This window comes from Cantharellus anzutake (assembly GCF_015039405.1).
Source record: "Cantharellus anzutake strain C23 chromosome Unknown EI90scaffold_4, whole genome shotgun sequence".
Taxonomy (NCBI): Eukaryota; Fungi; Basidiomycota; class Agaricomycetes; order Cantharellales; family Hydnaceae; genus Cantharellus; species Cantharellus anzutake.
Window position 1 is genome coordinate 1,223,619 of NW_024066954.1, and position 19,700 is coordinate 1,243,318.

Genomic DNA, 19,700 nt, shown 5'->3' on the forward strand with positions numbered 1-19,700 from the left:
GGTCCTGCGCTGCAAGGGAATTCAGCTGCAGGAGGGGTACATCCATATCTCGGTCCTTCTGGGGTGGTGCCCTTTGTTAGCCACGGAATGGGATTTAATAATGGCTGGTCTCCGTTTGCACACCATGGGTATGATTCTACTTGCATGATGCCGTCTGTGTCTCATACCCAAGGTGCTACTTTCATGACGCCGTCTGTGTCCAATCCCCAAGATGCCACCTTCATAATGCCATCCCCGTCCAATCCCCAAGGTGTGCTAGTCTCAGGTCTTGATTTCTCTGCGGAAGTTCATAATCCCTCACAAGGCTCCTGATCCGCATACCCTTTATCATATCCCGTTCACTCTTTCCTCTTCGAAATTTCGACTTTTTAACCTTCGAGATAAATTCCGTTAGCTGCTGTCTATCACGTAGCACCAAATACTCTACACTTTCACGGTTGCGCGTGCACCGATTGTCATATATTGCGCATTACTTCTATTCATGTATATACGTTTGCGTACCATAGCCAATAATAATGTGATTTAGACAACGCTGACGATGCGGAGGACGATCTCCATGAGTATGTGGACGGTTAGGGCATCCCTCAGGTAGTATAAAACATTCTATGGCATTGCTGAACGTTCTATACAGTCAGAGAACGTTCTAAATGTTCGTGATGAACGTTTTACATGTTCAAATCAATACAAAAGAGAAAGTTCAACGAGCCTTAGAACGTTCATATGCATTTAGGCCTGTTAGGCCGGAGATCGAAAGTTCAATTTGGGTACCTAACGAGGCCTTCTACCTGGGTGTCCGTGGTGCAAGGGGTCTCGGAAAGAGAATGTGGAAAGACGAATGTGAGGTATCTTCCGAAATCCGACCCACCTTATCGCTCGGGTGTTGATTGCTTCTAACAAATCTCCCCGAAGGCATCCGGTCTACATAGTCGAAGTGGGAGAACTGGAAATGATTGATAGATAGACTGATGTGTGAATTGAGGTGTCGCGTATCAGAAGAACGGGAGGAAAGCAACCTTGGCCAATGCCCCTTCTAAGTCTATAGTTGGACTATCACCTTAGATGTGCATATTCATATTGGGAACGAATTTCGGGGTGAATGCGACTAGATCACGGATTGGGTCGCTAACCCGAGCACTGGTGACTAGGCGCCGGGCCACGCTAGCCTTGGAGGCCCAACCAACGGCGTGGCCCATAGGCCTTCAATGGTGGATATGAACGGTGCTGTCTTGACGACTCGGGCGTTCCGAAAATCGAGTCAGAACTGGTGTGCGAAAGCGGCGGATCAAATGATCTGAGGCAAGAGGTCTCACACTTCGAAGAAGACGGGGCACTTCGTTTCTGATAACTAGGGAAGATTGGCCGTCCGAGAGGGGAGCTTTCTGGGCGATTGAAACGAGTGCTAGGATGCGGAGAGCTTGATAGACTGAAAAAAAAGAATTGCACACGCAGGGGCTCAGATGAATCCCCATGGAGAGCACGGCACCCCCGAGAAGGGATTAAAGAGTACAAAGACAGACATATTGATTGACCCCTTCCACAGGAGCCCAATGCCCCTCAACAGGCACTAGGAGGAGTGAAGGCAAGCGCTAGCTGTCAACAGATTGAATTGGACTGGCTGAGCGTGATGGGAAATAAGAACGTGCACGGTTCTTGGTAAGCGAAAAACCTGTAGGTAAGCTGGGACGAACCCCTGAAAGTGCAGGGCATATAAGACAGCGGAGAGCTAGGAGGGCATCTGGGAGGGACTGAATAGGGAGAGATAGGGCGGGAGGGAAACGGCCCATCGGATGTAAACTCTGTAGCTGCCAGTCTTCGAATGCACTTGTAACCCAATTCCTTCCTCCATGAACGCACTCATACCAGGCTCAAAGAGGGAACTCCGGAGAGCGGTTGCCCGGGGTAATAATGCCATTTCTGACTCAGGCGAACACCATGGATCCACGGCCACATTCACGTCCGCACTAGAAATTCCTGCGCCAGGAGCCCTTCCTCGGCCCAAGTCGCCGGCTCCTTCGGGGAACAGGATGAGTCATGAGCCTTCGAAGACTACCCTTCAGGCCGACTCTACCACCAGCGGGAAGCGCGCTCCGCGGAAATCTAAATCTGACGCGTTGGCCGCCTTGATGCGTGCTTCATCGCCTCCACTCTCAACCTCAACCACTTCTGCTCAAGCCCGCCCTTCCAAACCGGACATGGCAAAGAAGCAGCAAGTAATAAGCCCACCGCTCGACTTTGCCACCGTTAGAACGACGCCACTGGTCGATCCAGCTAAACCCGGACCGCCTCGAGCATTCGGCCTGGAAGATGCTCCAGCATATTTCCCAACCCTCGAACAGTTCAGGGATCCGTTAGCATACATTTCATCTATCTCTGAAGAGGCACAAAAGTGTGGCATTGTGAAGATCATCCCCCCTAATGACTGGAAGATGCCGTTTGTCACTGATACGACAGTGAGGCTCATTTTTTTCGACCATTTCTGGGCCAAAGCGGCTGAAAACTTGTTGATCGTGTCATCAGACCTTCCGCTTCAAGACGCGTGTACAGCGTTTGAACTCGATTGAGGCATCATCTCGTGCCAAGATCAATTTCCTCGAACAATTGTATCGGTTTCATGAACGAACCAGCATTCGCCCAACTGTTCCCACTATATCTCATAAGCCTCTTGACTTATGGGTCTTGCGGAAGGAAGTGCATAAGCGTGGAGGATTTGAACATGTGAGTTTTTACAGCGCTTACGCCCTCGATGTCTCGCTTGACAACCTTCGACAACCTCCCGATCCCAGGTCAATCGTAACCGTCTTTGGGGTGATATAAGCCGTGTTATGGGATATGATGGTCTCGTAGGCGTCACGACTCAGCTCAAAAACGCTTTCTCAAGAATCATCCATCCCTTCGACACTTTTGTCTCCCAAGTTCGAGGCACTGCTCTTCCTGGAACGAATGGCAACCAAGAGGCATCTAAATATTCTACTAGGAGCGCACGGAATGTTTCTCAGCCTCCTGTGACCTCTCGAATGGGTGCCAAGTATGGCAGTACGTCTACAACTCCCCCCCGTGGCCAAAATGGCCCAGACAGTGGACCGGTTAGTGCGGGCTCCAAGTCCCTCAGTCCTATGCCTGCGGATGGCCTCTCATCCCCCAAAGCGCAAGTCAACGGTCGGAAGAGCAACACACCACCTCTCACGCCACAACCATCATCGGAATTGTCAAGTGTGCCATCTTCCGCATCGGTAATCTCGAAACTAGGTGTGATGCATCTGATTTGTTTTGGATATATTTCAGGCCATAAGTTTTGATACAATGCCCTTTCTCCGCAGAAGACACTGTTGAACTACCTTTTGGCGATGTATGCGCTTACATGCACCTTTCTAATTTCCAGTCCACTAATATTTCCATCAGTATTGCGAAGTGTGCAAAGGTTTGGACAATGACGAAAAAATGCTCCTTTGTGATGGCTGCGAGCGTGGTACGCCAGCCTTTCCTGGTATCTACTTCCCCTGCTCATGCGCTTTGATAAACAATAGGTTTTCATACATATTGCTTGGACCCACCTTTAGCAGCCATCCCCAAGGGACAATGGTATTGCCATTCCTGCGTTTTCGACACTGATTATGGTTTCGACGAAGGCGAAGATCACAGCCTCTTGAGTTTCCAAGCTCGTGCTAGCGGCTTCCGCAAAAAGTGGTTTGAAAAACATAAGTCTGCAGTTTCTGGGGGCTCAGGGGAGGTCACAGCCGAAGATGGCGTCTCGGAACGAGATGTAGAACTCGAATTTTGGAGATTGGTCGAGTCACCGAAACATACAGTCGAAGTCGAATATGGCGCCGACGTTCACTCGACAACGCATGGGAGGTGTGCTCATTTCACCATTTATTCGAGGAATTTAATCGAGTTATTTAATCGAGTTATTCCTTCATAGTGCCATGCCAACGATGGAGACCCATCCGCTAAATCCTTACAGTCGTGACCCATGGAACCTCAACAACATCCCAATCCTTCCTGACTCCCTTCTTCGTTACATCAAGTCAGACATTTCCGGTATGACAGTTCCGTGGACTTATGTTGGGATGTTGTTCTCGACTTTCTGTTGGCATAACGAGGTATGGTGACGTGCGAGATCCAGGCCCGAGGTTGTCATTCACAGGCTTTTTTGTAGGATCACTATACCTACAGCATCAACTATAGTATGGGCCCGCTGTTGACATCATTGATGAATCACTAACTTGGTTCACTCCAGTGCATTGGGGTGAAACGAAAACGTGGTATGGCATACCCGCAGAGGACGCTGAGAAGTTTGAGACCGCTATTAAGAAAGAGGCTCCAGATCTTTTCGAAGCTCAGCCGGATCTGCTTTTCCAGTTGGTCACTTTGATGCACCCGGAGCGTATACGGGAAGCTGGAGTTCGCGTGTGCGCGGTTAATCAGCGGCCAGGAGAATTTGTTATCACCTTTCCCCAGGCTTATCATGCTGGATTCAATCACGGGGTAAGCACCCGGTTTCTATTATTGAGTAGTTCTGACCCGTTCCGAACTACTTCCCAGTTCAATTTCAATGAAGCTGTTAATTTTGCGCTTCCTGCTTGGCTTCCTTTTGGGTATGCATGTGCACGACGCTATCGGGAGCACCAGAAAGTCCCGGTGTTCTCCCACGATGAGCTCCTGCTGACTATCACCCAATACTCGGATACCGTCAAGAGCGCTACTTGGTATGTCTATTGTGAGACGTGTTGCTGAGGTGTTCTAATTTAGTGTTTTAGGGTCCACGATAGCTTGCAGGCCATGACTGATCGTGAACTCAAGCTTCGGAAGGTGGTTCGCGAATTAGTTGTCGGTTCAGATGAAGTCTACGATCCTCATGACAAGCCTGAGGAGCAGTACCAGTGTTCCATCTGCAAATCATTTTGTTACTTGTCCCAAGTCACTTGCACTTGTTCGACGTTGGTGGCCTGCTTGGACCATGCGAAGTCCTTCTGCATATGCATCGATCCCCTGCTTCGTAAAACTACGCTACGGACCCGCTTCACGGACGAGGAGTTGCGTGAAACTCTCGGGCAGATCAAGAAAAAGCGTGATCTCCCCCAAAGTTGGGTTGGAAGACTTCATCTCGCCTTGGAGGAAACGCCACAACCGTCGTTGCGGACCTTGAAGGCTCTGCTTCAGGAGGCCGAATCAACTGGCTTGCCTCAACAAGATTTGTACAATCTGCAAAACTTTGTCAACCGTGCCAATGCATGGGTTTCCCTTGCTTCGCAATTCATCGCCAAGAAGTCCATACCACGGAAGCGCGCGAGGAAGAGTCGCGGCCCTGACCCCCCTGCCCCTGACCCCACGCCGGAGCCCGCATTCGTGATATCGGACGCATACGATTTGCTCAAGGAAGCAGATACTCTCGGATTCGATTGCCCAGAACGTTCCCAGTTGGCTAACATCATCCAGGAAGTCGAGGATCTCCGAGCGAGGGTCTCTGCTGCCCTGGCTCTTCCTGAGAAGGACCGCAAGATCGAGGAATTTGAAGTCATGCTAAGCGACTGCAAATCTATGCCAATGAAGGTGCCCGAGTTAGCAGACCTGGAAGCTGCCGTTTCCTTCTTGCAACTCCTTCGCGAACTTGACGAGGTTGATGATAATACACTTACTCTCGACTACGTTGAGGAGTTACTGGGACGCGCGCGTGCCAACAACATGGAACCCCACCACGATTATTATGTTGAGCTCGAAAAGAAGCAGACGCTCGGTCGTCAGTGGAAGCAAGATGCAGCCAATCTTCTTGCTCGACGGCCTATGCCGATTCAGGAACTCGCCAAGATCGCTGTGCCTCCTCCTGGGACTCCCACTGTGACGAAGACTTGTAAAACAATGACGGCTATTTGGTCCCGTGCGAAGGAGTATGAACGTCAGGCTAAGGCAATGCTATCAACTGTTCGTGATCGAAGGACTACACCAGAGGAAGCACTTTCCCTTATTGAAAAGTCAGGGGATTTCGCCATTCCTTCCGTCGAAGAGCTCCGGGCTGTTGCCAATCGTGCTAAGGTGTTTTCTGAGCTTTATCAAGCAATAGCACAAGGCACCTATACTGGCACAGACGGCCATCCTTTGGAGAGTTTGCTTGACGATTTGTTGGCTTGGCGAACGGAGATACGCCAGGACCTTTCAATGATGAACATCGAGGCATTCACTCTCGTAGATGAAAGCTTCGCTGCACACGAGTCGTGGTTGCGGTCGCATCCCTGGTACAGACCTGTATCTGCGTTCCCTTCAAATTCGATCGAAACATTCAGGGAGGCATTTCAAGTCCTTCAGGATGTCATTTCTGAGACTCGAACATTCGATGAAGATATCCCCGGACCTGACTGCACATGCATCTGCACTGACCCGGTTCGAATAAGCTCTGGCCCCGATGCTCCCAGCGCCGTCCAATGTGATTCATGTGGGGCAAAGGTTCGAAGTGTATATTGTCAGATCTGCTGCGTTAATAACGTTTTTCTTAGTTTCATTCGGTATGCATGACGGGGTCGTGTCCCTTCTGTGATGTTCAGCATTGGGACGGTCAAACAAATCAGATGCGTAATTTTTCATTGCAAGATCTTCTCGTTATCGCGAAGGCCGCGCCCGAACTCTCAAAACATTATTCCGCTTATCATCAACTCCTCAATGCAATAATCACAAGCTGCACCAGATTTGCCAAGAACATTGATGCTTTCCTGCGCCAAATTAGACCGGTTTCTGCTGCTGACACGACCAAAGTTATTCCCCAAATCCGTCATATCATGCGGAAACTTTATGTCATTCGATTCCGGATCAATGTCAACAAGCCCAAATCAAACTACGGTGCAGAATTAGCTGTTCTTCACCGCTCCTTGGCTGGGAAATCAACTTTGGACAATCATGCGTCCAGACCAGCCACTCATTCCTCCTACACATCACCGCGCGACTCGCCGTATGGTGGTCCCGTGCCCGACATGTCACCTCACGGAGTCATGCCTATCGGCACGCCAATCCGAACACTTTCATCGTCGACAACGCATGACAAGAACCGATGGCAGATGGCACGCCCAAACAGAGTTGAGCCAAGACAACCTCTGCTCTCGTTCCGGTATGTCCAAAGTCCATACACTCGCAGTGTCGTTGTTTATCCGCGTTGCTCCCAGGTGTGAGATTGCAACACCAGGCGTTGATGGCTGCCAGTGCGTATGCGAAGGGGAATACGAAAGCTCTCCGAGGAACCCAGCGCTAGATTGTCATTATTGTCGTCGGAAGTATCATCATAACTGCGTAGTAGTCCAAGGCTCTTCCATAAATGTATTGCCTTTCATTTGTCCAGTATGTTGCGTTTCAAAGGGATCTGAGTACCCTGAGCGAGAGGTGCGAATTCGGCACGACGGTGAGTCCACATACTTATGGCGCCGTATCATGCCATTGATACAACTTTCTTTGAAGGCCTTCAGCCAAATGAATATGTAGATTTTGTCAGCTGGTTCATGTGGCGACGGCAAACTATGCCCACAAAGACCCTTCTTCCGCCAAATCCGATGCGACCTGTCATCATTCTTCATCTCATGTCCTATACCTTCCAGTCAGATGACAACGCCGATTTCCAAGGGTCAGCTCAGTCATCAAAAGCCGCCAGACCAGGCCGACCTCCTCTAAAGAAACCTGCTATCACTAAGAATCGACCAGTAGACTTGGGCTCCCCAATAGATTCTCTCGGAGACAGTCCGAACCCTATCAACGGGGCGGTTGCACATGTAGATGTGATCGATCCATCGTTGTCAAGATCTCCGGAACGCATCAGACCCCCTTCTCCATCATCTGCACGAATCACTATTGATGCCCTTCGAAACAGTCTCCCCCCGCCATCGAATCATAGCGTCGATCGCTCACCGAGTATCCGGAGCGCCTCTCGTGCTGTTCCCACAACGCCCGAGCGAGAAAGAGAATATTCAGACGATGTTGGAACCAGAAACAGTGAAGTCTCCACTCCCGTGCACCTCAGTCGGAAACGAAAGGCTCCGAACGATGTTAGCCATTCCCCTAATTCGCCGCCCGTTAACGGGAATACACTGGAACGGCGTGGCTCTCCCATCAACGTTGACGAATACGACGATACAAATTCTCGGCCTTCCAATAGCGAACAGCCCCAGAAGATAAGACGACTGGGTCCTGTTGCTGTTGAGGCACTTCTCACATAGTCCCTGTTACAGTGTTCCCACTTCTCTCACTCTTTGAATCTCTGTTTTTCTTCTTTATATAATTTTGCTAACAACATTATTCTGTCGAACCAAGGGATTTAGTGTACACATCGCCTATGTTTGTATTGCAATATGCCTAATGTCAGAATAAAGGATTTAGCTGAGGACCGGTAAATACACTCGTCAGGTCAGCAAGACCAAGCAGCAATGATTACCGCGACACAAGTAACTTGGATGCAGCAAAGAATCCGATGATTCCGAAACCAACTAAACCGCCTATGATGCTACAGGGAAGTTCAGGATTTGTCGGATCGGTTTCGTGACGGTGAAACTTACGATAGGAACCAAGTGTAACCAACTGCCACATCCTGGCCTGGAACGTGGACGTTCATGCCCCACAGGCCTGTAGAAACATGAAATTATTAAATCAGAGATCTACCAGACGCTACCCACCCGTGATAAGATTCATCGGAATAAGAACAGTACCAAGGGCCGTTAGCTTTGACAACACGTCATTTATTTGGTTATTAGCGTCCGTCATCTCGATGGAAATTTGGGCGAGATAGTTGGAATGGGAACGCGATAGGATTTTTTCATAATGGTTCAAGTTTTGTGTCATGGTCACCAAGTGATCCTGTTGAGCCTAATAAGCCACGATCAAGAACCGAGGAAAGAAAGATACCTGAATGTCCGACAGATATAGTCCCTGGGAGCAAGATATAAGCATCAACACCAGGACGCCGATAATAACATGTAACACGCACGATGTCAGATTTCGGCGCCACGCTCCAATTCTCGTTGCATCTCTTGGCGAGTCCTTTAACAACGTCTGCTTTGTTACCCATCAACCTCAACAAACCCATAACTTTCTTTCGGCACGTTCCAATGCGCCGTAACATGTCCGTCTGCTCGGCATCTTTCAGGATCAATACCAATTCGTCGATACTGTCCACTTCATATTCAATGTTTTGAATGAGTGGTCCGAAAGCGTCAGTGATGTCGTCTATAAGAGCGTAGGAGATCCAGTCCGCGGTTACATTAATGTAATCCCGCAGTTGTTTAATCCGCCGGCGGACACTTTGAGGATGAGGCGAGGGTCTGAAATGGAACTGGCCGCACAGCCGGGGTGAGCACTCAGGGAGGGTTACGGGGAGTGGAAAACGTACAGAAAGCACGCCTTCTCGGAAGACGACAATGTACATGTTTAATGGTTCCAGATGAGTAGGGCTGTAAACGTCTTGGTCGAATCCACGAAAGCATACCTATGATGAGTGAGCGTGACTACACTGACTGCGGATAAGTTAACAAGATCCATACAAAGTAATAGTTACGGAACAACTCAATCTTCTCGCGAGCTTCCTCCATCAAAATATCTTCCGTAGTCAAAGGGTGAATATTGAAAACCTTATCAATCATTGTGTTCAGTTGGAAAACGACATCATACTTCGAGGTCCCGAAACGTACTCCACTGAACATCTTCATCTCATCGTCGGTAGGAGAAAGGACATCCAACCACCATGTATAACGGTCCTGGTCATCATCTATCGCACCACCAGGAGCAGGGGATGAATGGCCCTCAGTGCGACCAGGATGTTTTGAGAACAATCCTTCTTTCGGTTTTGGTTGACTCGCCTCCGCCGGCATCCCAGAGCGAACAGGTCGTCCATTCAAGGGGGTGGGGTGTGAGGAAATAGAAGCATTGAAACTATTCGGCATTCCATTGGGATGTAGGGCGGTGGAAATACCACCAGATGAGGGTGTTTCTTGATCACTGGGCACATTGGCCTGGTTCGACCTCCCGAAGAAGAGATCTTCGAACGATTGTCCTTCTGCTGGGATCTCACTTAAGCTTCGTGCATGGATAGTCTGAGCCATGGCATTGGAGTAAAATGAAAACCTGTAAGGGCGATCGTGGGCAGAGTCAACCGTCCCAGAGCGATGGGAGTGGCCAAAGAAGTTCGCTCGGGCGCTTGAAACACCATAAGTGCCCGGGGAGGCGCCGCCAGGGGCAAGGTGAGAGGGAGGGGTTGGCTGGGAAGTCAGAGGAAGCCCGACCCCTCCTTCGAACATTGCCAGCTTCGCTTGCCGCCGAGGATTTGGGTTCGACTGACTCAATTTCCGCTGTCGTTTCTGGACAAATCCCTCCTCCAGGGCAGGGGATGAGTTGACTAGGAAACCATCGGGAGTCTCTTGGCCGATATTGTCGCCAGTGTTTCCAACGAGATCTCCTTCGGCAATAGTCATGTTTTTCTGAACTCTAAAAGCATCATCCCCTGACTCTTTAGGAGCTGTAACGCTTGATTCTGCTAGTCGGCGTCGTATTTCCGCTCCCATCGCGCTTCCATTCACGCCCCTTGCAGCACTCCTAGCTGCTCGTTCCTGGGCTGCGAACCGCTCGATAAGGGAGTAGTCGAAATTCGAACGATAGGCGGGTTGATAGACAGGCGGATTGGTGCTCAAAAGTTGGTGGTGGGATGCAGTAGCTTCTGAATAGCGAAACACCTCCGGCCTCGACGTGACGTCTTGAGACACGGCATTGGTGTGTTCAAATGATTGGTCTTCTAATAAGTTGTTTGAGTATCCAGCAGCAGGGGGGTCATGTGTCCCCAAGCTTCCGATAACGGGGTCATGAGGGCTATATGGAACCGTCAACGTGTTACGGCGGCGTACTGGAGGCGGGTCGAGCATCGGGTCGTGAAAGTTGACACGGAGGTCGTGGTGCAAGATAGTTGAGTGACCACCGAGATGCGGCGGAGGCTCGGCATCAAGTGGGTCAGTATGTATAACATCTGGGTTGATATCAGATGCTTCTGGTTCATCACGATATGGATAATCTGCGAGTGAGGGACCCATGCCCCCGTTGCCACCTCGAGCCAGCTGCATGTCTCGCTCCTCCGCTTCCGAAAGGGTGGGGAAGTCGTGGTCCATCAGACCCATGCCACCCCGAAGAGGTGGAGAGTTTGGAGATGGACCAGATGACAAGCTATGGCTTAAAATAGAATGCGATTGCTGCTGGCCAGGAATGGGAAGTGTGGTGCTTCGTGATCGCGCTAAACGAGTGAAGGGATATAAAGGCCCAATAGTACACGAATAACAAATAACACACAGAGCTGAAGAGCGGAGTCCACATCCATTTGCCTCTGTCTCTCGCGAGCATCCTCATCATCAAACGCCCTCATCATTGTCGGTGACCGCCTGGGGCCACCATCTTCCCTCCTGAGAGAGTGGTCCATGTCTATCCTGATAGACTGAGGCGACGACGAATGTCCTCGATCGTCTGGTCGCGACATGTCGGTAAAAAAACTGGGCTGACGTAATCACGAATGAACACAGAACAGCCACCAACCTAGTTCTTTGCCTCATGCTGAGAAGAGAAGTGCGTAGCCATAAACAGCATATTCTATCTGTGTGCAGGCTCGACAGACATCGCATCACAGGGGATAGCTTTACAAGTGGGATGGACCCCACAAGCCGCATCGTACTGGTATAAATGGGCTTAGTAACACTCCTTGGATCCGGGCACAGCGGCGAGTAGTTCAGTCTCTCCAAGGGAAATGTGAGCCACGGCTGCCGGTCTTGGGGACACTTATGACCGCTATCCTACTCGATTCGGGATTCCCTGATCCTAGGGTCTAATCAGCAGCTTTTTGACAAGCACCCGCTCACACGCGCATCAAGGGAGCGAAAGCGATGTATAGACAGTTAAAAATTGGATCTCCTGCGGGTGCAACCATCGCAGAGCATACTTCATCAAACTACGGGGCCCCGACTTCCCATCACGGTCAACTATCACCTTGCTATGCTCGATGTGGTGACTTAACGCCCCGACGCAATGTTTCTATAGACTTCCGGACAGAAAACCTCGATATACGGATTCCCAATAATTAGACGCCGATGAATAAATGTCTGGCGTTGAATTACCACCAAGGGCATCGGAAACCGGTGTTCGACTTGCCCACAATCCTTCGTGATCACCCAAGAGCAGTCCAGGATCGAGGAATACTGGATTGTCAACCTCGAAAGCACAATGGTCCAACTCAGACGCCGTATTGCTGCGCTGTCCGTGCAGGGGATTTATTCCGACCTGTTCCCCTGAAAACATGCTAGTGCCGCTGCATCCACGGAAAATAACGGGCGCGACGCACCGGTGACTGGAACATTTAGGTTCCAGTGCCGCACAGCTTGGTATCCTAAAATTGGTAGTTTTGCTGCAGACCCAAAATTGGCAGTGGACCGATTGGAAGAGCTGGCATTAGCATCTTTGTGATTGGGATAGGTTCCGTGTACGTGCGCACTGTCCTCTTCGGGGGCGGCCAATGGAGACATTAGACTTCGTGATACTTGGTTGAAGTCGAAGCCTTCCATATTCTCGGCCTCCTCGCCTTCGCGTGGAAAGATTTCCAAAAGACCGCCTGATGTACTTCCACGGCTGCTATTGCGAATCCGTGACTTGATGTCCTCAGTCATTAACTTACATCGCCCTTTATCCTGGACCACAGGATGATGTAAATCGGGCAGTAAATGTCGCATTAATTTTAACTCACAATTTTCGGCCGAGGAAGCCCGCGGCCCTTGCATCGGATGCCGAATCTTGAACAATCGAAGCAAGGACGATTCCTGTCCATGATGACAACTTGGCATCGCTTCTTGCGCAACCGGCAAATCCAGCAGCCCTCTAGGCCTTCGAGAGTTATCAATTCGATGTTATGTGATGCCATCCGAATTGATACTTCTGAAGAAGGGATCAGCCCGAAACGAGAGAAGACGGTATCTCTTTGAAATTTATGTTCACGAAAACTACCCGAGCGCTAGCCGCCCGCATTGCCCAAGAAGAGAACGCGGTACCAACATGATTGTGTCCAAGCTCTTGGCTCCTACAACAGCCGCTCGTCATCCTTGTTGCTAGTTGCATCATCTGCGAAGGCCGGCAGAGACTGTATGGTCCATACGATCGTCATGGCATCCAGGGGCCGGGGACTGTACCTGCAGACGAGCGCTGTACAAGCTGCTTGAGTCAATTCTCGATCTATCGAAAGCTTATGATTTACTACTTGAGGCCGAGGGCATTACCATCACGCTGTAGTGTAATCAAGAACTCTGGACAGTTAACATGTCCTGGTAGGACCAATATTGTTAAGATGTTGCCGTTAATCGTCTGGTATGACCTGATCCACGCGCACGTTTTGCAAGGTACAAATATTCCAAAGTCACAGCTGACTATATCTACAACCTATTGCCGGCCTGCTCGACCGATCGGAAATGGTCCAAAACGGACAAACCCGCGCGGGCCCGCACAGTGGCTACGTGTCATCGCGGCAAGTAGATCCGCAAGAAACGACTCTCAAAACCCACACAACACTTACATCCAAAATAGGACCTGTTTTGCCAAGGAGAACCCTAACCCATTTACAACGGATGAGAATGCTGAAAAGCCTGAATTATCCCAATGCTTTTGCTAGCGTCATAAATGAGAACAGAGGGAAAGACGTTCCACTCAGTATCCAGACAATCGAACAAAACTCTGCTCTTACAGAGGCAGGACAGGTCCATACAGTTCCGTCATGGATATTTTCAATGCACTGAATTTCCAATAGAACTTCCTGTGGGGGAGACTGGGCATCGTCATCGGCAACTTCGTCGTCCGAATCTTCTGAACCAACGGGCGAGGGGAATGATGGCGGCGCGTCACGAAATCGGGAAGGATCGGAGAAAGACACGTATGGATGCTTCTCCAGCTCAGGAACGCAATTGGTTATCGGATGCCACACATAAGTTTCCTGACCGATCGCTGCCTGTCATTTATGAATAACCAAGTCGGAAACGCGAATCTCACAGGGTCCAAAAGGTAAGATGACTGGTACTCCCCCTTATACCTCATCTTCGGGCAAGTGTGGATATAGAACCCTCACGAGCTTGTCAGCCTTTACCACTAGTCAAGATAAGAGGCATACCCATATACTGGTATTGCATTGAATTAACCCCATATACATTCATCTCCTTCGCGAGCGCAATTTCACGTAACGCACTGAGCTGGGACAGCTTAAACATGAAAAGCAAAAGAAACTCCATTGTAGTGCGCACCTTTCCAAGGGATGCCCACCCCCAAGACGGAGAGTATATAAAATAAACCGACGACACGCAACAGGGTAGTATATCTATCACGCCTATTGCAATAAGTTCGCCATCAACTCGATATAGTTGGTGGTAAGCTCCATAATGTGATGGAAGATACTTCGGTGCACCAGACGTGTACTTGATGTCTTCCAACTGGAAGAAGATATTTCATCCACATATCACGAATTGGGTTCCAGCACTCACCACTAGAGGATTGTCTACAAGAAACCGTTCGAATCCTGACGGCTGCTTGTCTAGATCTTTATGAATTTGTTCTTGGTATTGACAGTACAATGCAAATTTCTCCGCACTATACGATGAGGGCTCTAATTCCATCTGCTGAAAGTCTCACAAGGCATCAACTAGTCACAAAAGGTTCACTGACCGTGAATGTATGTGCCTTAACTTTACTCTCTGGCACAAAAGAAGCTTCAGATGCGTGCAGCAATTCCTGAAGTGAGGATATCTCCGATGGATCCTTTGCCCTGTAACCACTGAGCCGGTATATAATATTTCGCCACGAAAGAAGCTCACTTCGCTTTAAGTGGGGGTTTCTCCCCTGGAGAATCAAGGATAAAACGATTCCACTTCGAAATTAATTTTCGCTGCGTTTTTGAAGGCTTGAAATCGAGAGCAGATAGCCTGACCACGGACAACATTTCGCTAATCTCTTGAACGCCACCTTCGAAAAGCACGCACCGAATGGTGTACTGGGGACAGCAGGAGTGATACAAGTCTGGTTTATAAACATATTTCCCACTTCGTCTCCAGCCCCTAGAAGGTTGGGGTAAGAAGCAAAAGCATCGCAGAGATTCCGTAATTCCGCTACCGGTCAATCATGTGCTGATATACCTAGGGAACCGAAGCATGAGTCTGCAAAGTCGTGGTTACCGAAGCCCTAGGTAACTCGCTTCGCAAGACAGTTGCGCGGATACTAATCCAGTGCTTATGCTAGACGCTTTGGCACTCCTCCTTCCTGGCTCAGAGCAGTACCCGCATGTATTCCTGCTACGGCCAACAGGCTCGACAATCGAGAGGACAGGCATGATCGAAGTTGAAAGCTTCGAGATCGGCGGAGTTGGCCGAATCTATTAATTGAGTGCATTCGCTGACAGAACTGAGTACAGTGAACACTCAGTTTACATTGACATAGTACTATCAGCTTAACTTCCTCACGCTTTGAGGATCGAGAATAACAATTCTTGAACATATCCCGTTGGCGGGCACTATACTCAAGCAGTACCCGCCAACGATTCATCAAAGCACTGTCCACAAAATTGCGTCGGTGCCACTAGCCATGATGTGCCGTCAGTTTAATGATCTGGAAACTTCATAGTACCGCGCCCGTGCTGCATCACAGTGCAAACCTGCTGCTCTGGTCCGCTCCTCCTATTCCACCGGCTTCGCGATCGCTCGAGTGCCTAGAGCAAAACTTATTTCAGGACCGCATAACCGATTCATTTACTGCTCCTCCCCGTTGTTGCTGCCACTTCAATGTCTTTCCCCTTGATCTTGCGCCTTCAAAGTAATGTGGGCTTCCCGTCACATATAAGTAATTGCCCCAAGACGTTCTTCATGACACCTCGGGGAAATATTATGGCAGTTACTGTCCGACACATACAGGTGTGGTCTAGCTTGACCATGTCACAGCAGCGATTATTGCTTCTAGCCCTGCTCAATTTGGCTTCTCGACTGAATACATTGTCATTAACACCTTACGCTTTCCCTTGGTTCTCCGGCTGTTTAATACTTGCATCCGGGAGGCTTTCGTAACATTATTCCCCTCGACCCTTTCTTCTCCGTTGGACACATGTCCTGCCCTTCACTTGATAGAATCCCATTCTCCAGTGATCGTGGATGCCTTCGGAAAATCAATCTCAAAGATTGCTGGACTGTGAATTCTCAATGCAATCGGCATTTGCCAATGCCACCGCGCACCATTCCCATCAATGGGGTTTGGGTTGAACTTCCCAGTCAAAAAATTAAAATCGGAGATTAACGGAAGTTTCTAGGGTCCATACGAGCTCGCAATGCCACCAACATGGCTTGCAGGACATCGTGGTCAAGCAGGGACGAACTAAGTTTCCACCACAGTGCATATGATCCTCCCTCCTACCTAACTGTCCGTGGCCTTTTGACACGGGACTTGATGCTGTATCGCAATACACGAATATTTTACAGGTTCGCTCAGAAATACTGTCAGTCAACAGAACCAAGGGAAATGATCGCAACAACACCGGATTAAAGATAGTCGTGATTATCATGGTGATTTTCGGCATCAGTTTGGAAGGCCCTCAATTCAGGGCGGCAGCGAAGGCCTCGATAGAGTCTTACTATGCTTGTACGAAGGAGGCGGACTGAACCGGGGTTCAGGGTGATCTTAATTGTGGCCAAACACTGGCACACAAGGGTTCATGTGGCTTTCTGGGCTGATGATGCCCATCTCAAGATCGTTTTTCGCACACTACTGCGCGTATTTTTACCTTACAGCCTATCGCAGATACTTTGATAGCCGCAATAATGGTTGTTCATTCGCGTCGCAATCGAACCACATTCCCAGGGTGCGAACTATCTTCGGATCAAGCGGGTCTGAATCGACCTTTCCGGGGCGGACAGAGCAATACTGGGAATCCTGGTCGGATTCGCGATTCATACTGGCACAATCATATCGTAAGCTGTCTCGTGTTCATAAGTACCTTTAGATGGGATTCAAAATTTCTTTCTCAATTTTATTCGAGGTGGAGTAGTACTTTTGACCCTCTTTGATGGGGTAAATGACAAACCGTCACGTCCAATCCAGTATGTCTTCTGTGGGCTCCACTTCCTGCAGGTGTGTTCTGCGGTGGTTAGTCTGGGAACCTTCTTACACCCATTATTTGTTACCAGGATCTGGGGGAGACATTGACATTCAATTCACCTATCCAAACCGCCAGTCGCGGTGTGATTTTTGGGTAGGTGTCTGCCTCGCCGATCCGTTCATGAAATTCTGTACGTAAAGCATCAGGTTCAAGATGCCATCGAGCTCCACTGAGAGTTCGGTGCGTCAGTGTGGTTTCTTTTGGCGCGACGGCAGGATTTACCATTTCCTCCCCTTAGGATCGACCTCAATTGTCTAGGTTCCTAATCGGCATCCAAAGAATCGCATACCGATACCATTTAGTTTGTGCCATGTAACGAGTCTTATTGTCCACTATTTACACTCCGCAAATACTGTACTAGAACACCTAAGCAACATCATCCCTCAGTCAATCCCTAGTCCCACCCCTTCAATCCTTTTGGTTATTCTCTCCGCGAGCCAAGGTGCGACAGCCCACAGATCGGTCCACCCGAAACTTGCCCAACGTCTGCCCTGTGAATGAAGGATAGCATTCTCGAAGGCTTGTAGATCGGAGGCTTCTGGCACGGTGCCCCGATGTGAAAGCTCAGCTTCGTGGCTTGGGTACAATTGCGCGGCAATTCTGAACACCAAGTTTAGGTAACTCAAAGGATACGTGGTATGGAGGGAGCACGCACAATACAGGACCGATCCAAACTCTATCGTCGTCGTTCGGTTCTATGAAAACTGTCTCTTGTTCCCCAAGAGACGTGAGACGGACACCATGACCCCCTCTCTGCCACCTCCAATCCCTACCACCTGGGGTATAATTAGGGTAGGCGCCGTGTTCACGGTGCGGTGTAGGATGGCGCATTGTGCTATGCTCGTGACAAACTCCATGCGTGCGGCATAATTCAGGGGATTCACAATTACTGGAAGACATGAGAGAGGTCGGCTGTTCAGAGTTTGAGGGGACAGCAGCAGGCGGAAGAGGGTGGGATGGCATATCTGGAGATTGCTCCGTGGAAGGTGATGATTGCATCGATGCAACGACATCCAAACTCTCAGAAGGACTGCGAGCCCGGCTAGAAGACCTCGCTTTACGGCCAAGAAAACGCATGAGGAGCTTTCTATCCCTGGAGCTACCGGTTAATTCGGACCCTAAGCTAGCAGCGTCTTGAGGACTCGGGCTAGCGCTATCCCTTGACCGTGATCGGAAAAGTGCAGCCAAAGCGGCACTTGCGTTGCTTCGGGAAGAGTGGCTTACCGAAACGGATCGAACGCGACTTGCGGACTCCGGAAGGCATGGGCTTTCCGTTTGTATCGATGTTCCCGGAGAATTGACCCGAATGGATGGTTCAGCTCTAGCCGATGAATGATCTTGGTCAGTCAGAGATGACGTTTCAGAAAGACTTCCAGCTTCCTTGTGCGGATCGGATACTCCGGGGGGATGAAGCAGCAAACGTGCGTTGCGATTCACAAGGCAGGATGTGGGCCGATGAAGGACGCCAAGCACAACGACGCGCACATCAATAAGCCTGACTAAAAGCTAATGGTTAAAGCCCCTTTGTTAGTTGGAGATATGAGAAGTAGCCAACAACGTGGCTCACTCTGGCGGAGGTGGGAAAATGCGCTAGATTGGAGTTGACCCTTCAACAGAAATCCCGATTAACATAAGTTTCTCTGATCTGTAGACGGGGCTTATCATACTTCATGTTATGAAATACGTCCACCGGGTTAAATGTTCGAGAAAAAGCATGGCATGAGTTCGCATGACCAGTCTTGTTAAGTGTCATATAGTTCGTCCAGGCTTCCGAAGTCGTACATGTGCTGTTGGAGCGGTGATGTACGGTGAACAACGTCCTTGATCCATACGGATGCCCGTAAGCATCATTTTCATCCATCAAAGGGGCCACTTACTTCATGAATGCTTCCTTCCATTTTCCATCTTTTCTTATTTTGGTCCACGATGGTAAGAATCTTCGTTTGAACGCCTCTTCATATTGAGATTCAGTCAGCTTCGGTAGCGTGGCTTGAAATAGCAGGAAGTGTGGCGACGCAAAGCACATAATCTCGAGCCAGTTATGACGCGGTACAGTGGATAGTACACTCAAGTTACTCAGTTCATCGGGTGAAGAACGTTCCAGAGAATGAATGATGGGCGATATCCATGGGTTCAAGACAGGATTTGAGACGACAGCTCGGAGCCGCGTTGAGACGTTGGACGCCTGCCTCAATGAATTAATATCCAGTAGACTGAGGATCGTTGCTATCAACTCGACAGGGAGATCCTCCAGTTGCAGTGGAGCCATCTCAGCGGGGCATCAAGAGTTGCGTCGCCGCTCCCTTGTTGCGTTTTTGGAAAGGATGTTCATCGCGCCCGTCCGGCAAGTTCCCTGGGCGTTTACTCGGAAGAAGTGGCGGACACGGAAACGACCGTGGTTTCAAACACTGAAAATTCAATCAGAAAAGTATGGCTCAAGGTTATTCTTGAAGTATTCAACCCTACCTCCGCCAGCGATGTCATCTTCGAAGTTAGCCTTAGCGCAGATAGCCTGACGCGTTATTTAATGATATAGTGT

General features: G+C 49.6%; 6 protein-coding genes across 6 annotated transcripts; 2 read left to right on the top strand and 4 right to left on the bottom strand.

Annotated features, from left to right (window-relative positions):
* Positions 1-1,939: 1,939 nt before the first annotated feature.
* On the top strand, positions 1,940-8,366 carry EI90DRAFT_3034071 (PLU-1-like protein-domain-containing protein). The gene is made up of 14 exons (XM_039058509.1): positions 1,940-2,450; positions 2,518-2,715; positions 2,784-3,246; positions 3,318-3,346; positions 3,400-3,466; positions 3,525-3,852; positions 3,920-4,100; positions 4,157-4,184; positions 4,238-4,485; positions 4,543-4,706; positions 4,758-6,438; positions 6,489-7,093; positions 7,149-7,381; positions 7,438-8,366. The coding sequence occupies exons 1-14, from the start codon at positions 2,025-2,027 to the stop codon at positions 8,187-8,189; spliced, it is 5,403 nt and encodes a 1,800-aa protein (XP_038922408.1). The 5' UTR covers positions 1,940-2,024; the 3' UTR covers positions 8,190-8,366.
* On the bottom strand, positions 8,217-11,503 carry EI90DRAFT_3034072 (uncharacterized protein). The gene is made up of 9 exons (XM_039058510.1): positions 11,296-11,503; positions 9,654-11,239; positions 9,507-9,593; positions 9,356-9,451; positions 8,954-9,298; positions 8,872-8,895; positions 8,643-8,823; positions 8,526-8,592; positions 8,217-8,473 (listed from the first exon to the last, which is right to left on the bottom strand). The coding sequence occupies exons 1-9, from the start codon at positions 11,477-11,479 to the stop codon at positions 8,401-8,403; spliced, it is 2,643 nt and encodes an 880-aa protein (XP_038922409.1). The 5' UTR covers positions 11,480-11,503; the 3' UTR covers positions 8,217-8,400.
* A 372-nt stretch (positions 11,504-11,875) lies between these two features.
* Positions 11,876-12,915, bottom strand: EI90DRAFT_3034080 (uncharacterized protein). The gene is made up of 2 exons (XM_039058511.1): positions 12,734-12,915; positions 11,876-12,677 (listed from the first exon to the last, which is right to left on the bottom strand). The coding sequence occupies exons 1-2, from the start codon at positions 12,905-12,907 to the stop codon at positions 12,264-12,266; spliced, it is 588 nt and encodes a 195-aa protein (XP_038922410.1). The 5' UTR covers positions 12,908-12,915; the 3' UTR covers positions 11,876-12,263.
* A 396-nt stretch (positions 12,916-13,311) lies between these two features.
* EI90DRAFT_2989264 (arginine-tRNA-protein transferase) lies at positions 13,312-15,424 on the bottom strand. Its single transcript, XM_039056062.1, has 10 exons — positions 15,195-15,424; positions 15,003-15,077; positions 14,838-14,945; positions 14,689-14,797; positions 14,508-14,639; positions 14,271-14,456; positions 14,141-14,219; positions 14,023-14,093; positions 13,784-13,966; positions 13,312-13,733 (listed from the first exon to the last, which is right to left on the bottom strand). Exons 1-10 carry the CDS (start codon positions 15,347-15,349, stop codon positions 13,596-13,598), a joined length of 1,236 nt encoding a protein of 411 aa, XP_038922411.1. The 5' UTR covers positions 15,350-15,424; the 3' UTR covers positions 13,312-13,595.
* A 1,208-nt stretch (positions 15,425-16,632) lies between these two features.
* On the top strand, positions 16,633-17,090 carry EI90DRAFT_1743461 (uncharacterized protein). Its single transcript, XM_039052110.1, has one exon. It carries the CDS (start codon positions 16,718-16,720, stop codon positions 17,003-17,005), a length of 288 nt encoding a protein of 95 aa, XP_038922412.1. The 5' UTR covers positions 16,633-16,717; the 3' UTR covers positions 17,006-17,090.
* Positions 17,091-17,422: 332 nt separating this feature from the next.
* EI90DRAFT_2989265 (uncharacterized protein) lies at positions 17,423-19,515 on the bottom strand. Its single transcript, XM_039056063.1, has 5 exons — positions 19,039-19,515; positions 18,829-18,981; positions 18,729-18,768; positions 17,817-18,667; positions 17,423-17,761 (listed from the first exon to the last, which is right to left on the bottom strand). The coding sequence occupies exons 1-5, from the start codon at positions 19,428-19,430 to the stop codon at positions 17,545-17,547; spliced, it is 1,653 nt and encodes a 550-aa protein (XP_038922413.1). The 5' UTR covers positions 19,431-19,515; the 3' UTR covers positions 17,423-17,544.
* Between the last annotated feature and the right edge of the window lie 185 nt (positions 19,516-19,700).

Excerpts from the sequence above, each read along its gene's own strand:
- EI90DRAFT_2989264 (XM_039056062.1), bottom strand. The coding sequence starts at position 15,349 with ATGCCTGTCCTCTCGATTGTCGAGCCTGTTGGCCGTAGCAGGAATACA. Across the intron at positions 14,220-14,270 it reads GGTGGGCATCCCTTGGAAAG|CTCAGTGCGTTACGTGAAAT; the intron begins GTGCGCACTACA and ends AAGCTGTCCCAG. Across the intron at positions 14,094-14,140 it reads AATGCAATACCAGTATATGG|GGTTCTATATCCACACTTGC; the intron begins GTATGCCTCTTA and ends CAAGCTCGTGAG.
- EI90DRAFT_3034080 (XM_039058511.1), bottom strand. The coding sequence starts at position 12,907 with ATGGCATCACATAACATCGAATTGATAACTCTCGAAGGCCTAGAGGGC. Across the intron at positions 12,678-12,733 it reads GGCTTCCTCGGCCGAAAATT|GATAAAGGGCGATGTAAGTT; the intron begins GTGAGTTAAAAT and ends CCTGTGGTCCAG.
- EI90DRAFT_2989265 (XM_039056063.1), bottom strand. The coding sequence starts at position 19,430 with ATGGCTCCACTGCAACTGGAGGATCTCCCTGTCGAGTTGATAGCAACG. Across the intron at positions 18,982-19,038 it reads TGGAAGGAAGCATTCATGAA|GACGTTGTTCACCGTACATC; the intron begins GTAAGTGGCCCC and ends GTATGGATCAAG. Across the intron at positions 17,762-17,816 it reads GTTTGGATCGGTCCTGTATT|AATTGCCGCGCAATTGTACC; the intron begins GTGCGTGCTCCC and ends CTTGGTGTTCAG.
- EI90DRAFT_1743461 (XM_039052110.1), top strand. The coding sequence starts at position 16,718 with ATGTGGCTTTCTGGGCTGATGATGCCCATCTCAAGATCGTTTTTCGCA.
- EI90DRAFT_3034072 (XM_039058510.1), bottom strand. The coding sequence starts at position 11,479 with ATGTCGCGACCAGACGATCGAGGACATTCGTCGTCGCCTCAGTCTATC. Across the intron at positions 8,824-8,871 it reads TATATCTGTCGGACATTCAG|GATCACTTGGTGACCATGAC; the intron begins GTATCTTTCTTT and ends TAGGCTCAACAG. Across the intron at positions 8,593-8,642 it reads TCCGATGAATCTTATCACGG|GCCTGTGGGGCATGAACGTC; the intron begins GTGGGTAGCGTC and ends ATGTTTCTACAG.
- EI90DRAFT_3034071 (XM_039058509.1), top strand. The coding sequence starts at position 2,025 with ATGAGTCATGAGCCTTCGAAGACTACCCTTCAGGCCGACTCTACCACC. Across the intron at positions 3,347-3,399 it reads TTGAACTACCTTTTGGCGAT|TATTGCGAAGTGTGCAAAGG; the intron begins GTATGCGCTTAC and ends TATTTCCATCAG. Across the intron at positions 4,185-4,237 it reads TACCTACAGCATCAACTATA|TGCATTGGGGTGAAACGAAA; the intron begins GTATGGGCCCGC and ends GGTTCACTCCAG.